This window comes from Gobius niger (genome assembly GCF_951799975.1).
Source record: "Gobius niger genome assembly, chromosome: 17".
NCBI classification, from domain to species: Eukaryota; Metazoa; Chordata; class Actinopteri; order Gobiiformes; family Gobiidae; genus Gobius; species Gobius niger.
This window is the reverse complement of record NC_136868.1, coordinates 24741260-24758238: the sequence shown is the minus strand read 5'-3', so window position 1 is coordinate 24758238 and position 16979 is coordinate 24741260. Positions and strand designations below refer to the sequence as shown.

The window sequence follows — 16979 nt, the reverse complement described above, 5'->3', positions numbered from 1 at the left end:
AAACGTGGGGTTTACTATAAAATCAGGAGCTTAAATTGAGTCAATTATCTGTTCTATTACCTTTTGTTCATCTTGAATAACTTTTGGTTCAAGTAGTGTGTCTTTTTCAAACAGTTTTTTGTTCCAGCCACGAAACCTAACTTTAGTAAAGTTGTTGTGTACAGAGTCATCGGAGTCCTTGTCAAGTGTGCCATGAGGATATTTGAGGCATTGGAGCATAATGCTGTGGCTGGCTTCAGTGCTCAGTAGATGGAGAAATTTCATTTGGACATCCCCAACGCCAAAAGACATCTGTTGGAAATGTAAAGAGTACTGTAGTACTTACATACCCGTAACAGAGAGATAGACTGACTGTGTTGAACATTAAAGCCTGTCAAACTTCTTTTTTTTTACAAATGAATTGAACAAAATGAAGCACATGAACCTAAAATCTTTTAGTACACAAACAATACCCTGTGTAAACGCTATAGAAAATTCTATAAATAATAAATCTACACTGACAACATTTCAAATAAATATTTTTCTACAATGAATTATGTTGCATAGTGTGTGTATGTCAAAAATGTAGAATATCTATATCAAGGAACAAAATTAATTTAATGTTGTGGTTTAAAGTGTCTGTAAGTTTAGATGTTTTATAAATGTAATAGATTGCTTATAACTGACCGCCAGGGCCTGGATGTGTTGTAACGTAAATGATACTAAATAATAATGGGGGCTTGATTGTTTTCTTTCAGATTTCACTATCTCTCTCACCTTACTTTGCAATGTTACGGAACATCACCTAAAATGAATACCTTCTTTGGGTCCAGAGGATGTAAACATGTTTGCCCGCCCGCGGTAAAGTTACAGAAAACTTTGAAAGCATCAGTGGTACAGCCTAGATTAGGGTCAATCCAAAACCAATCTGCAAATATGAAATATTGTGCATTAGACCAATGTTTAACCCACAGACAGCAGAATATTACTTTTTACCATCTTTGAGTTTGTGTTGGCAGTCCAGCAGGTCTTTGCAAATGCGAGCTGGGTTTTCCCGTGTTCCCAGAGGCTTCTTGATGCTCTCAATCACAGTGGTGAGATACTGCAATGTGTTGAGGATTTCTGAGTTTTGTTCAACCAGACTCATTTCAGTGTTTTGGAAAGTCTGGGATTGAAACAGTCAGCAAAATATCAGTATTCAAACATCTCAGGGGCAATACGGTTCAGGGTCTGCACTGTGTCACTAACCTCTGTTCTGTAAGTAATGTCCACTAGACCAAAGTCTGCAGAGTCTTCATATATTTGTATCTGTGGGTAGAACACACAAGCCACTTATCAATCATGCAATGTTTTGCTGATGATTTAATAGAAACATTTGATCTATGTCTACATCTTCCAAGCGCTTACATAAAAAGAACAGTAAACACGGTGGAATGTTTTGAGTGTAAGCCGTAAAACAGAAAACTAAGCAAACGTCTAAATTCTTGAAACAGGCTGGGGAAGAATAACATTCTGCAATAATTCTGTATCTGTATTACAAATCACTTTTCTGGAAACTTAAAGACACCTTACATAGCATTATTCATACACTCCACACTCAGTGATGGTAAGCTACAAATATAGCCAAAGCTAGGCTGGTAATCTGCGCCATCGACCCCTTCGACCACCACCAACCACTCACTCACACACACACCCCATTCACGCCAGCATGGAGGGTGGAATATCTTGCCCCAGGACACAACAACAGTCTGCACTTGCGTGAGCCGAGATTCCCCATTCGACCATGAACAACAGTCACATTCAGTGGTGGAAGCCACTTCTGTTACCACAGCTGAAATGTTTGTGTTGCCTGCACAAAGAGTCTCTCTGATTTTCATCCACACTGGTGTCTTGCTCAAGGATAACCTCCTCGTTATAGTATGACCACATGAACACCCGAGTCACTGTTGCCTCAGTAATACTACTGCCATGTATTACTACTGACATGTATTACTACTGCCATGTATTACTACAGCCACGTATTACTACTGCCATGCATTACTACTGCCATGTATTACTACAGCCATGTATTACTACTGCCATGTATTACTACAGCCATGTATTACTACTGCCATGCATTACTACTGCCATGTATTACTACTGCCATGTATTACTACAGCCATGTATTACTACTGCCATGTATTACTACTGCCATGTATTACTACTGCCATGCATTACTACTGCCATGTATTACTACAGCCATGTATTACTACAGCCATGTATTACTACTGCCATGTATTACTACTGCCATGCATTACTACTGCCATGTATTACTACTGCCATGTATTACTACAGCCATGTATTACTACTGCCATGTATTACTACTGCCATGTATTACTACTGCCATGTATTACTACAGCCATGTATTACTACAGCCATGTATTACTACTGCCATGTATTACTACTGCCATGTATTACTACTGCCATGTATTACTACTGCCATGTATTACTACTGCCATGTATTACTACAGCCATGTATTACTACTGCCATGCATTACTACTGCCATGTATTACTACTGCCATGTATTACTACAGCCATGTATTACTACTGCCATGTATTACTACTGCCATGTATTACTACTGCCATGCATTACTACTGCCATGTATTACTACAGCCATGTATTACTACAGCCATGTATTACTACTGCCATGTATTACTACTGCCATGCATTACTACTGCCATGTATTACTACTGCCATGTATTACTACAGCCATGTATTACTACTGCCATGTATTACTACTGCCATGTATTACTACTGCCATGTATTACTACAGCCATGTATTACTACAGCCATGTATTACTACTGCCATGTATTACTACAGCCATGTATTACTACTGCCATGTATTACTACTGCCATGCATTACTACTGCCATGTATTACTACTGCCATGTATTACTACAGCCATGTATTACTACTGCCATGTATTACTACTGCCATGTATTACTACAGCCATGTATTACTACAGCCATGTATTACTACTGCCATGTATTACTACAGCCATGTATTACTACTGCCATGCATTACTACTGCCATGTATTACTACTGCCATGTATTACTACAGCCATGTATTACTACTGCCATGTATTACTACTGCCATGTATTACTACTGCCATGTATTACTACAGCCATGTATTACTACTGCCATGTATTACTACAGCCATGTATTACTACTGCCATGTATTACTACTGTCATGTATTACTACTGCCATGTATTACTACTGCCATGTATTACTACTGCCATGTATTACTACTGCCATGCATTACTACTGCCATGTATTACTACTGCCATGTATTACTACTGCCATGTATTACTACTGCCATGTATTACTACTGCCATGTATTACTACTGCCATGTATTACTACTGCCATGTATTACTACTGCCATGTATTACTACTGCCATGCATTACTACTGCCATGTATTACTACTGCCATGTATAACTACTGCCATGTATAACTACTGCCATGCTTAGCTGCTGAAAGTACATGGAACACTGCACTAACTTCAGCACTAGGGGTTCTAATCTGAGCTGTCCAGTCTAATAAAGTATATGGGTCAAAAAATCCCTAAAAAAAAGTAGAGCCTTGTACTTACGGATGGGCCTGGGGCACCAGGGGGTCCCTGATATTAGAAAGACAAAGTCAAACAAAGTTGCATGACTTACAAAGGATTATTCCATGCAGGAACACAAATGTGGCACTTACTCTAGGGCCTGAACTGCCTTGGGGCCCTTGAGGACCCTGAAAGAAAATGACAAAAATTGACAAACATCAACAAATGCCTTGAAATTTAGAGTTTATCATTTTGTTGTACTGTTCGCCTCCCCAGAGGGTTAGGGTCAGATACACTGTGATGGACTTTGTGATACCTTTCGGTATGAAAAGGGCTTTATAAATAAAGCTTAATACAGAACCATATGATTTGGACATTAATTTTTTTGCTTGATGGCTTAACTTCCATAAAAAAGAACATGTAACTGTAATATATTTATTCACACAGATGAGCCTGTGCAAGTCATTAGCGTTAATAATGTCTATTTCTCACAGCTCTGAGTGTCAGATCTGTACAATCACATTTTCTTACCATTTCACCATCGCTTCCTTTTGGACCCCTTGACCCCTACACAAAAGAAAATAAGAAGCAAATTCATAAATGGTAAATCAATTCATCCTGGTCATTACGTCTGAAGTAAAGAGCGACACAAGAATGACAAAATTGCAGCAGTAACGATAATAAAATATATACACATTCATAATCAAACGTACTGGTTTTCCTATTGGGCCAATCATTCCTTCAGGGCCCACTGGTCCAGAGAATCCCTAAAAAGAGAAAAATATGTGATTTATCATCACTCGTCTTAACTCATAGCCATGTTTAGCAACCATACTTACCAACGTACCCACTGGGCCTTTAGGACCAGGGATGCCTTTCAGTCCAAAGTCTCCAATCGGTCCCTGTGAGAAGGTCGAGTTTTATTTTATAATTTCTAATGTCATACAGTAAGTATCTCTTCAACTCAATCGTCAATAAAACCGTTACCTTTGGCCCTGGGAAGCCCTGCAAACCAACCATCCCCACATGTCCAGATTCACCCTAAACAATAAAGTGCAACATTTAATCGCAGTGTTAGAGAATCAAATTAAATGGTGATTTATAATTTTGGGCCATGCTCTATGATTGTACACATAGAGAATAGATTTCAATTCAAGTCCACTGAATCATTGGGGCTGCTGTCTGGATGGAGACACTGGGATAGGGGTAAGGTGTGTGTGTGTCCTCCAGGGGTGGCAGACAGTGTGTTTGTACAGCCTTCATCCATATCCTCCAGACGGCTCCACTTGCAGGCCAGCATCTTTGGCTTGGCACAACTATTCATTCAAGCGTAAGCAGATATGACCCAGGAGCTATAGTCCGGTCTCTGTTTCACCAGCATCAATGGTGATAACCAGACAAGAAAAAGGGGGAGTGTTTCTTCTCTCCCCCTCTTTGAGGAGTTACATAAGTGAAGTAGAGCACCTCATTTTTCAAGTCTCTGGAGAGCAAGGGTCTTGCATAACCTGCTCTTTCTAGGATATGTTTCCATTCTGGGCTAAGAAAAAGTGTTATTTTGCTCAAGCTAAAAAATGTCTGTCACATACATTTCTGCCCCACCGCAGACTGGCAACTCAAGACCTGAAGTTAAATTTAGAGGGCTTTGAAAGAATTTTGTAAAGCCCAAGACAAACAGTCAGAGGGATGGAATCAATTTAGATTAAGAGGTGGACCTTATTCAATGATGACTGTGACAAGTCACACAGTAGTGTCTTGTTTTAAAATAAAGAGCAAAGTTTCACTTCAGCATTGGGTACAGCATTGGTTTAATAACAATAAGACTCACTGGTTGTCCTTTAGGTCCAGGGTCTCCTCCCCTGCCCTGGTCACCTGTAGCGCCCTCCAGACCTTTAACCCCTGGCACCCCTCTGTCTCCTGGAAGGCCTGGCTCTCCCTGAACAAACATCATTCAGGTACAATGTAATGCGACAATGTACAAGAAACAGACTCAAATCTCATAGTTGATGTAGTTAGATGCTGCTTCTCACCTTTAGGCCGGCCAGGCCTCTTTCTCCTGGAAGACCAGGAGCCCCAACCTCTCCCCTCAGACCTGGACGTCCCGGTGGTCCCTCAAATCCAACCAAGCCTCTCTGACCCTGGGTATGTTTGCAAATTATTCATTGTTAATTTTGGTGTAATGCACGTAGAGAAAAAACTCTGGAAACAGTCACTTTATGTTTTGTGTCAAACACTGCCATTTTTGTAACAACCATAAACCTAAACTTAACTGACTTAACTTCTCTCAACAAAGGACGCTCCAATTCTGCAGCCAGTGTTCACTTTTCTGAGTGAGTGAGTTCAAGTGAGTTCGGAGGCACTGCCTTCAAAGGTGAGGCAAGGTACCTAGACTTTAGGAAAGACTAAACAGCCTATGTGTGGGGGCACCGTCCTTTCTGCAGGACCCCCAAAAGCACTGATGAAAATGATATACAATAATGTGCTTGACGAAGATCGTCGCGGTTGTGGCAAATACAAGAGGGATATGTCTGAGAGAACCAACGAACAAGGGTCTGAATGATATGGTCAGAAAGGCAGGAATGTCTAGACGCCAATCCTCCAGCAGATGAACAGAGAAGAGGAAGATGCAATGGGCAGCCACATGCTGTGCAGCCAATCCAACATTGTTGAATGGGCAGCTGGCCTGGTACAAATAGGGCATCCAGGTAATTAGAGGCTCCTTGTCAATAAAATATTAACTCCATAGAGGGTTAGGGTTCTTGGTTGTGTCCCGACATTATACAGCGCACACACTTACACCACAGACCACAGCAGTTTCCCACTGCATCGGCAGTCATGGACATTAACCTAACTTTGAGAGGAACACTGCCTTACATAAGTGCTCTTCAATTACAGTGTGAAATCTAGGTTAAACACGTGATCGTCTCTTCTAAGCTACCACCAATAATACGCCTAACACACTTGGACATTTACTTTAGTCTAGACTGTAATGCAGCACTTTCATCTCACATATATTCATGAAATGTGATAGAATTTACACAGTCGGGACTGCTTTGTAGTTTGCTTATGTCTGTTTAAAGGAACACTTAATGTAACTGAACTGTCTGGTGCACTCGTCTGTGACCCATATTGCTTGCCTGGCCAGCCAGACGCTCCTCCTTTCTGTTCAAAAGAGGAACCATCTGGGCAGCATCTAGCAGCCAATCATTTCCCGATTTGACCACTATCGGACCACTCACAGACCGAGAGCCGGGAGTCCATCGCACCAAGAGATGGACTCCCGGCTACTGATACACACTTTTCTTCTTTTACATAAGAAACAGAGCTGTACTGGCAGACATGCTATCCCTTCCTTGTTTAATGTTAAATGCAGCTTGTTAGAAATCACTGAGATCACTCTTGCTCCCAGACTACATGTCTTTGAATAAGCATGTAGTTTGCCTTTCCATATTTAATATCTAAAACATTTTTAGCGATTAAATGTAAAGTCAATATAAGGACGTTGCACGGCTAAATTACTTATTTCAATGCAAACAAAAAACATTACACAAAAGATAAAATTGGGAAAGGCAATATTTCTCTGAAGTTAAACATCGAGTACTGCTGGGGTTTTTTTCACCTGGACTTTTTCATCCTCAGTCCTCAAATCCTGTCATTTGGTGTCATTATGTTATGAATTTCATCATGGACAGACAAAAAGGGAGTAAATACCCGTCTTCCTGCATTTCCTGGTAGTCCAGGAAGACCAATCTCTCCAGGGGCCCCATCCAGACCTGGGTATCCTTTCATCCCGGTGACTCCAGATAAACCAGTTTGTCCCTGAAAAATGTACAGAAGATCTTAGTTCTTTGCACTGTGCAGAACAAGGATTCTTTATTGGGTTTGTGGAGCCCTCACAGTTACAGAGAGGACTCCAGGATGTTGAACTGAATCTGTTGACACTGTAATTGATATACAGTATAACAGAATACCTATACTTTCCCCATGTATTCTTTGTTCAGCTCACTTATACTACATGAGGGCAGTGCTTACTTGAGCTTGTGCTGTACACATGTTAAAAGGATACCCTAAGGGTCACATATTGTATAATACTCCCATAATGAAAGCATTAAGGCCGGGTGACACTCACTTCCACACCAGGGGCTCCAGTCAGGCCTCTTGCTCCTTTCTTTCCTCCAGGACCCTGTGTTAATGCAAAGAGTTTTGTGCATTAGTTCATTGGTCTCACTGGTGGACTAGTACTCTAACCTTTGCCCGTATATTATATATATAGTATATACACTATAGGCTTACAAACATAAGTAACATTTTCTCAGACAAAATACTGAATTGCTTTAGTGCTTTGTTGTTGATATATTTTGACTTGCTGTAATTGGCTAAAATGGGCGGATTAACCGAATCAGCAGCAAATATCTGCCGAAAAAGTCCATCCTCTTCACGAACGATCTAAACCGGAGCCTTTCCAGACATTACTGCGCTAATGACATTTTCACTGTGAGTAAGGAAATGATCTGTGGTGACTTACTGGAATTCCTATCTCTCCTTTTGGACCTGGTTCTCCCGCGAGGCCAGAGGATCCCTATGCAACATGGCAACATATTTTACTTAAATAATATGTTACACCCTGTAAATGGAGGCTTGTTATAACTTACTGGTGGTCCAGGTGGCCCGATCGCTCCACGAGGCCCAACAACACCATCATGACCCTCAAATAGACAAAAACAATTACAAAAAAGTATCTATATCATTTTGGAATGTTTTTTTTTATGCAGGTAAAAGATTATTAAAACTCTTTTCTCTCTTCACATCCTAATCATCACCATCATCAGAAGTACTTCTCCCCAACAGTGCATACTTTAGAGACTTGGAAGCATTTTTCATTATCCCTCCATTAAAAGTACTCAGTGTGTGACAGGTCTGAACATACAATAAAGGCTACCTGATATCCTTCATCTCCTGGCTCACCACGATCTCCACGTTCCCCAGGAGGCCCCTGTGGAGAAGTAAGAATACACAAACATGAAGTACAGATAACGCTCATACAGCAACTGAACAAGTGAACCAATATTGTTTTAAGATTTGGCTTACTTCATACTTAGCAACCACTCAATAGTACATTGTATAATGTTTCAAAGATGGAAATACCTCCATAAAATTGACCCTCAACTCAAGCCAACAATATTCTCCCAGAGGGAAATATGGTTTGCATGTGGTGACACAAACTGTACACACAAAGTGTGTGTGTACAGTGGAAACAAACAGCTCAAAGAAAGAAAGAAGGCTCAATCAACATCATTTCATACAAAACAATTTCTAATAAATTCAAAAGTATCTACAAGAGAACAGTCAATAAAGTGCACACGGTAAAAAGCAATCAGCCACAGTTCAAATGAATGACAATTAAAATGTTAGTCTCATGTCAATGATGGTTCACCTACTGGTTCACCTATGGTGCCTGGTGGTCCGGGGTTTTTATTGTCCTCTCCTGGGTATCCCTAAAAAAGCAGATAGAACAATTTATATGTTTTAAAAAATATAAAGTATGATTTTTTCTTTTTTTTTTTTTAAAAAAAAAAAGCAATTTTAATACCTTTTCACCTTTAGGTCCTGGTAGTCCAATGGATCCAGGTTTTCCAATTGAGCCCTTTACAATAAAGAACATAATTCATTCCACTTATATGATACAACATGTTCCCGTTACAGAGATAGATGTTCGTTTTGACATCTGTCAGCTTATTAAGCAGAAGTGTTTAATGCAAATAGAATTTTTCCTTTTATTTTCTGCCATCCACAGGTTTTGTTTTGGCTTAACGCCAGAACTCTTTCAACAAGTGTCAGGACTGAACTTTAGGTGTGCTGCTTACGCAACACAACTCGTAAACTAGGCTCAGCTCTACTGACAGTAGCAAAGCAAGCTAAAAACACTCTACAGCCTGATGTTACTTAAAGTCAAATAGAGAAGCATGAAAATAAAACTGAGTATTAAACAAACATTTAACAAGAACAACTCTGCTAATCATGTACAATACACAGAAATGACTAAAGCCTTTTTTCCCCCAAGAACATATACATGATTATTTTCTTGTGGGACATTTTATCCTTCAGTACAGTGCAAAAACAAGACCTGCTGCACATCTAATTATACAGCCGTTTTATCTATTGTAAACTAGCAGGCTAATGGTTGGTGTTTATATTACAGTGAATGAAAGTTACACACTCCTCTTCTGATGAAAAAATCAGACAAGGTATTGTTTAAGGCTAAATTCTTACAGTGTATCCTGCCAGTCCAGGTTGACCTTCCATGCCCATGGCACCGGGAACACCCTGAAAAACAGAAAAGTGCAAAGCATATATAAATACACACAGTTAATTCAAGGAGAATGAGAGCAAGACAGCTGTAGATAGGATGGCTAGATTGCCTTATGCAACTTTTTATGAGGAAACAAATGATATTAATGCGTATTTGAACTTTCAGTGACCCAACGGCTATATTGGTGGTTAACATGTGCCTTTTCTTTCCATCCCGGTCTCCTCTAGGAGGCTCCAGGACCAATTGTTTTTTAGAGTTTTTGGTAGGTTTTCTGGATAGAATGTAGGCATTACCATGGAGACAGATCCATCAGCAGTGAAAACCTACCAGAACCCTAAAAAACAATTGGTCCTGGAGCCTCCTAGAGGAGACCGGGATGGAAAGTAAAGGCGCCATGTTGACCACCAATATAGCCGTTGGGTCACTGAAAGGTCAAATATGCATTAGTATAAAACATTTTCCCCATAAAAAGTTACATAATGCACCTTTAAGGGTGTTTTCAATGAGAATTTCTCATTTGTGAGGTCAATAAAGGCTTATCTTATCTTATATTTAACAACAGGTGCAAAATTGCCAATGGTTACTGTACAAAGGTGTAATTACATCCCTTTTTACATTGTCATGGGTGTTACATGACAAACTTAAGAGAAAGAAAAGAACAGAAAAGGGACACTAACAGGCGTGCCACGGGTTCCTCTGGCCCCTTTCAGGCCGGTTTCACCTGGTTGGCCAAATTCTCCTCGTTCGCCAATTTCTCCCACTACTCCCGGAGGTCCCCTATCTCCCTGGATTCATGAAAAAATATATTATAATAATTACAAGGTTTGTGATGTCTATTTTCTACTGTCAGGTTATTGAGCCAAAGAACATTACCTTACCTTTTTGCCGGGCCGTCCTCTGTTTCCTGAGGAACCAAGTTTACCTTCTGGACCCTTTAATACAAGAGTAGAGTAGAGTAGAGTTGTCATTTCGTCCATAACAACACAGCTAAAACAAACTAGAATTAAACGATAAATTGTGAACATTATGAATACATACATAAATACATACATTTGTTACTTTAAACAAAGATTTATTTGTAAAATGTTTCTTTAAAGAGATTCTCACCCCCGCTACTTGAGGCTTACGTCACTAATCACTTTTGCAGTGATCTCAGAATCAGATTATGTCTAAGAGAAGACTGACCCCTAGTGGTAAAAGAATGGCATCACATCCAATAGGCAAATAAGATGAATGACTTTGGGTTAAAAAACAAAACAAAACAAATGCACATAAACTGCTGAACTTTCAAGTAAATGTGTTTAAGAAGCATCCGATACATAACAATCATTATCAAACTACCCCCTGGAGTTAAGCACACTCTCGCACAAAGAAGCTTAAAAATAAGTATCTTGGTTTACAAAATTCAGACACAATAACTCACTCGAAACCCTTGTTTTCCAGGCCCACCAGGCAGCCCTGGAGGCCCGGGGTCTCCTTCTTCTCCTTTTTCCCCTGGTTCGCCCATTGGGCCATGGTCACCGAGCTCTCCCTAAATGCAACAGATAAATGACACTCATCAACATCAAAACACAAACTGCCTGAACATTATATTCCAACTGCTCAATTTTCCCCCCAAAATAGTGCGGTGTGTTCACAAGTAATCATTATCTGTTTACTTTTGGTCCATCATTCCCTTGAAGTCCATCTTCCCCAGGAGGTCCAGGAGGCCCCTACGGATTTAACAAGAGCACGATTCAATAATTAGCTCATAACTTCAATGTTGTGTTGTTTAAGTGTTAATATGAACACACAGGAACTTACTCGGATTCCCTCTTGTCCGTGCTCCCCCTCCGGTCCAGGTGGCCCAGCATCCCCCTGTGAGGATGCAGATACATGAGTCATGTGTCATGAATACTGTCTCCAGTTTCTCAAAGCCAGGGGCATTTCAGGTACAAGTCTACGGCTGTGGCTCTCCACGTGTCAGAATGTTTCAACTGGAACACTGACCTTTGACCCGAGCTCTCCAGTGGCACCAAGCTCCCCCTCCGTTCCAGGTGGCCCCTAAAATTATTAACATGATAAATAATCATATTTTATCAGAATAAAACGTGGAAACATAAGGACAAAAAATATTACTTCAAGTCCTTGCTCTCCTTCAGACCCAGGCTCCCCAGGTGGACCTTTGGGTCCCTGTTAAAAACACATCATAAAAAACACAATTATTCATTAAGGTAGAGGAATGTACAGAAGAATATGTGAGTTTACATTTGCTTCATAGAGTTTTGATGATTATACTGAGGTCATGACATTTTCTCTTGTGACGTAGAACAATGAGGCTCAGTACACTGTTGACACATCTAGTATCCCATTGGGCTCAAAAAGCTCCAGGCAGGAAAGTACAACACAATACAAATGAGGATACAATGTTCTGGTAATATGTAGCCACTTACTGGTTCACCAAAAGGACCACTTTCTCCTGAGCTTCCTGGAAGACCGAGCTTTCCCTAGAAACACACGTGTAATAAAAGATTAAATGACTCCAAGCCATTGTCACATTTAATATTAAAAAGCAGACAATTCAACTTTAAAAATAATACCTACAGGTTTTCCTGCAGGGCCTCTTTCACCAGGTGAACCCGCTTTGCCCTTCACACAACAAAATAATAAACAATATCAGGCTCATGCTTTGCACAAATAACATCACAATAAAATAATACACTATGTTAACCAAAATATACTTGCCTACAAGTCTGCAACAATATGTTTGAAAAGATTTTTATAACGACAGAAACATAAGGGAAAAAAATTGTACGTGATCTTTTTTTTTGCCATGCTTTTGTAATTGTTTTATTTTGTAAATGGTCAGAAGGCAAAAGCATTTAGAATCATTGTGCTTAGCATCAACATGAAACAACAGAGCTGTCGTGTTGCCAGTTTGAACTTTGTGAAAAACACCAAATACTCACAATGAATCCCGGCTCGCCCTTCTTTCCAATGTCACCTTTTTCACCCTGCAATGCAAGTAAACGACTTCTGTTATGAATGAACAATTAAAAGAATATCTATACATATGTACAAATTTACCTTGGTGCCCTCTGGACCTGTTTCTCCCAAGGGACCCTCTGGACCCAGTGGGCCCTAAAAACGTGACAATATTAACCCTATTGAAAGGTATTTGCTTCAAACAACACATACATGCAGTATCTCATTAAGTAGAGCTTCAAAAAATGACTACTTGAATTTCTCTGTATCACAGAACAAAAATAATCTGCAGTCACTGTAGATCATGTTTTGGCCCGTATTCCTGCTCGTGACAGATCAACCAAGCAATCAGCGAAACACATTATGACAAAGCAAGTACAAATAAATGTTTGAAATAAAACAAAACTCTAATCATTCAAAGAACTAAGAAGCAGAAAAGACTTCTGCCAAATCAACAGGTGAAGCTATAAACACAGAATAAAACCCTATGCATTACCCCACAATTAAACTGATGCAATTGGACCTTTATGAAGCCCGGCAGTGGAAATGATTAGCAGGATACCAGCTGTCTCCTGCTATTAAACGTCTGAAAGTTCTTTGCAAATTTGTTGCAGAAATTCCCATAAATGTGTGGCACTTGTAGGTTGCTTTGCTTTCACTCTCCTGTTCATCCCAAACCAGCTTGATGTTTGGGGTTTAAATCTGGAGATTATGGCTGCATCTAAAAAGTGTGGATATGTTTAGGAAGCCCCTTCTCCTCATCGTTGACCTGGATGTGTGTCATCGTCAGCCATGACAAGAACATCCAAATTGTCAGTAGAGTTAGGAGGGAGTTTGGAAAGGAGCTGTGATGCCTCCTGTAATAACACAGGGACCGCGGGATGTCGCTACAGCGCTGACAGTTTTGCTGGATGACAATTCATTCAATACAAATTTGAGCATAATCCTAAATGTATTAAAGTGTAAAGCAGGTCATGCCAATGTTAGAGGATTTAATATAGGAAAACAATGAACTTATGGCATTGGTTTATACAAACAACAAAAGGTAAGCGGAATATTTGATAGGGCATTTCATTTTTGTGACAGAGGGCTGTGTGCAGCAGAGTTGAATATGAAACAGTTTTTTCATCATTCTGTGTCTTCTGTTTCATATCGTGTCAGCAGGGGCTCATGTTGGAAAGTGTGGGAACATTTATGGAAACTTTTGCAATAGAGTGTTGTTCCATATTAGAACGATTGCCATGAGTGTCTTCAGTTGGTACTATATCTGCCAAAGGTCTGCCATTTTCTTCTATTTATTGTTTATTTGTGCAATGCTTTCCTTTCACATTCAGGCACTAAACTGCATAATTGTCAAGAAAACTGGAACACTGGGGTGACCTGTAGTGCAATTTGAAAGGTGAATTGTAAGACATTACCCTTCTGCCTTTTGGCCCAGATATGCCAGGACTTCCTCTCTGTCCCGGAGGACCCTGAAAGACATCGGACAAAGGGCATAAACAGGCCATAAAAACCCTGATCATTAAGGCACTACTAGATTAAGGCCACTAGAACAATTCACTTTGGGTTTTGCTCAACACTTACAGGCGCACCTTGCAGGCCGATGTCCCCAGGACTTCCGGGTATGCCAGGATAACCCTTTTTTCAAAAGAGAAAACAGTAAATATGAAAACAGAAACAACATACTGCATAATCTAAGTTTTGACCATAATGATCTCTTGTGAAACATTTCCTGCAGTTGCATTTGATCAGCTATTGTCCAATCCTTATTAAACTACTTGTTGCACCCTCTGCTGGCAACCACAGTATTTTGTATGTCGAGATATATGAGCTGAATTACTGATGTGAAATATAGAGTATGGCCTCAAAGGCTGTATCCTTTGAAAGGTAAGAATGTTTTGAACAATAGCAGCACTAACCCTTGGGCCTTGCTCTCCAGATGGTCCAGTTGGACCTGGTGGTCCTCGGTCACCCTGAGTGGCACAGAAAGTGTCTCATTTAAACAGTAACCTTAAAGGTCAAGAAGTTAATAAAAATGACACAAGTTGACTTCAGTTTTTTCCTAAAATGTCTGTAACAGGAGAAGGCCCAGCACCTTAAGAGCACAAGCTAGAGTCACAGCTGCAACAGGAAAGTGTAAAGCGGTGAACCCAGCTGGTGGCAAGAGCAGGTGTAAAGGAGTGATCCTGGGTGAGGTATAAAGCACATTATGTTCATTTTAACTAGGGCCCGACCGATGTGGATTTTTGGGGTCCAATACCAATCTGAAGGGGGTTGGCATGGCCGATCGCCGATATATATTTTAAGTCATTCAGTTTGATGATGTAATTATTATGTTTTTAATCTCTCAAATAGCCTATAGTTAAACATTTATAGCAAAGGTTTCAATCATAGAAATATATAGAAATATTTCTAATAGAGGTCGACTGAAGTGGTTTTTTCTAAAGCCGATACCGATATGCACCACTGATTTATTTTATTTTGTCTATAAACCTATGCATGATGCTCCTAAAAGTGTCAACAGGGGGCGCTGTATGGGGTATAGGGATGATTTATTCAGGACATTCATGTTTAGTAGGATTGAGAGGCATCAGGCTGCAGAACGACCCTCTTATGTACCCACGTGACCCCAAGTATGTTCTCCGGGGCATAGGTGCCTTAATGGGTAGAAGAAATTAAATTATTTCTGAATGTTGCAGTTTTAGGACAGATTTAGATAGAAAAGCCAGCTCTATGTATGCGTGTCTGCTTCTCAGATTACCAGATTGGCACGATAAACATCTGTTGATAATTTGTCTGTACTATTATCTATTGTCTGGTGCTTTTGCAGTAGTATTGTTAGTATTTTAGGTCTATGGGTGAGATAAGGTCACTTGGATTTGATGCTCTTTACAAAATAAGCGTATAATCTAAATACAAATATACATGTTGAAAGCACAAGCTCAGGGCGTGATTATGTCTTCAATATGATTTATTCGTTAGCAACAGCCAGAGGTTTCATAGCCTACGGGTCATATTCACCGATCTGCAATGTCTAGTATAGTCTTGCACCGATGAAAATGGGCATTTTCTGATCATGAAATTATGCAGAGCGATATAAACGCTGTATAAACGGATGTATGGACGGATAAGCAGCACCTTTACTTCTCCAATTTGCGCATAGCCAACGCACCAGGGTCATGTGACCCGACATCAGCTGTTCTGCTGCTGCTGCAAGGAATTTTTGCTAAACTTTTTAGTCATTAGCCGTTCTGTATATTAGCGCGTTGCGTCGTTGAGCCCAGCCTGCTTGTCCAGCATCGTGCACCTGTTTGAGGTAGGAATGTTTTGGCTGGATGTGGATGTACCACTGCTTTCTCTGGACTAACCTGCACTATTATGGATATGATCAGGACGACAAGTGGACTTTGGAACACAAACATCCTTTGGCACAGTTACACCTGGCCAAACCATTATTCTTAGATAGGAATGGCATGGCAAGGCAAGTGTATTCATACTATGCATTTCACACGCAGGGCAACTCAATGCGCCTCTGTGTTGTAGATGTTTACTTCACAATGCTATATAGATATATGAGGTTGTCCAGCCTTTATTTTACATTCTACCACACTTCACGTTTGTTTACTGTCCCGGATCTTTTGTATTCGGCAGTCACGCCTATGATGTTTCCCCCTTCACCGTCTTAGCCAAGGTGTGCAAAGGGTCACATGAGTCTTGAATTCCTGAATGACGACCATGAGGATATGCTCTTGCTACTCTGGTGCTTCAAGCTATTGCTACTTAACACAGGTCTAATTATGGGGCTTAGCCTGGGACAAGCAAAGTTGATGATGAATGACAGCCTAATGACAGAGAACACATGTCTTACCTTTTCACCTGGAACTCCCTCTACACCAGGTATCCCGATCAGGCCTATTGGACCCTACATGAGGAGTAAACAGAAAAATACAAATAAAATGAAATTCTACTGACCATTTGTTTAAAGCAGTACTAAGTAACTCATGCCCCTGGAGGCCATAAGCGCCACTGCAGGTGTGGTAGCATGTTGCGTTTTTTACTCATTAATTGTCCGTAAGAGTAAATACTACGCTGACAGAAAAGACAAAGGGAGAGAGGGATATTGTCCATCCAATTACA

The 16979-nt window shown here is 40.3% G+C and overlaps 1 protein-coding gene across 2 annotated transcripts in view; it reads right to left on the bottom strand.

Annotated features, from left to right (window-relative positions):
* Positions 1-16979, bottom strand: part of col24a1 (collagen type XXIV alpha 1 chain) — a 44077-nt gene that overhangs the window by 1337 nt on the left and 25761 nt on the right. Inside the window, exons 25-59 of one of the 2 annotated variants that reach the window (XM_079574633.1) lie at positions 16711-16764; positions 14762-14815; positions 14427-14480; positions 14261-14314; positions 12945-12998; positions 12827-12871; positions 12462-12506; positions 12311-12364; positions 11997-12050; positions 11868-11921; positions 11682-11735; positions 11537-11590; positions 11302-11409; positions 10757-10810; positions 10556-10663; positions 9839-9892; positions 9159-9212; positions 9007-9063; positions 8508-8561; positions 8221-8274; positions 8094-8147; positions 7698-7751; positions 7280-7387; positions 5599-5706; positions 5397-5504; positions 4559-4612; positions 4411-4473; positions 4285-4338; positions 4103-4138; positions 3724-3759; positions 3614-3640; positions 1228-1287; positions 976-1144; positions 798-907; positions 61-291 (exon numbers count right to left, since the gene is read on the bottom strand). In XM_079574633.1, the coding sequence (XP_079430759.1) occupies positions 61-291; positions 798-907; positions 976-1144; positions 1228-1287; positions 3614-3640; positions 3724-3759; positions 4103-4138; positions 4285-4338; positions 4411-4473; positions 4559-4612; positions 5397-5504; positions 5599-5706; positions 7280-7387; positions 7698-7751; positions 8094-8147; positions 8221-8274; positions 8508-8561; positions 9007-9063; positions 9159-9212; positions 9839-9892; positions 10556-10663; positions 10757-10810; positions 11302-11409; positions 11537-11590; positions 11682-11735; positions 11868-11921; positions 11997-12050; positions 12311-12364; positions 12462-12506; positions 12827-12871; positions 12945-12998; positions 14261-14314; positions 14427-14480; positions 14762-14815; positions 16711-16764 (2445 nt within the window). Of the gene's footprint in view, positions 1-60; positions 292-797; positions 908-975; positions 1145-1227; positions 1311-3613; positions 3641-3719; positions 3760-4102; positions 4139-4284; positions 4339-4410; positions 4474-4558; positions 4613-5396; positions 5505-5598; positions 5707-7279; positions 7388-7697; positions 7752-8093; positions 8148-8220; positions 8275-8507; positions 8562-9006; positions 9064-9158; positions 9213-9838; positions 9893-10555; positions 10664-10756; positions 10811-11301; positions 11410-11536; positions 11591-11681; positions 11736-11867; positions 11922-11996; positions 12051-12310; positions 12365-12461; positions 12507-12826; positions 12872-12944; positions 12999-14260; positions 14315-14426; positions 14481-14761; positions 14816-16710; positions 16765-16979 lie in introns of both variants that reach the window. The other variant, XM_079574634.1, reaches the window with a different exon arrangement.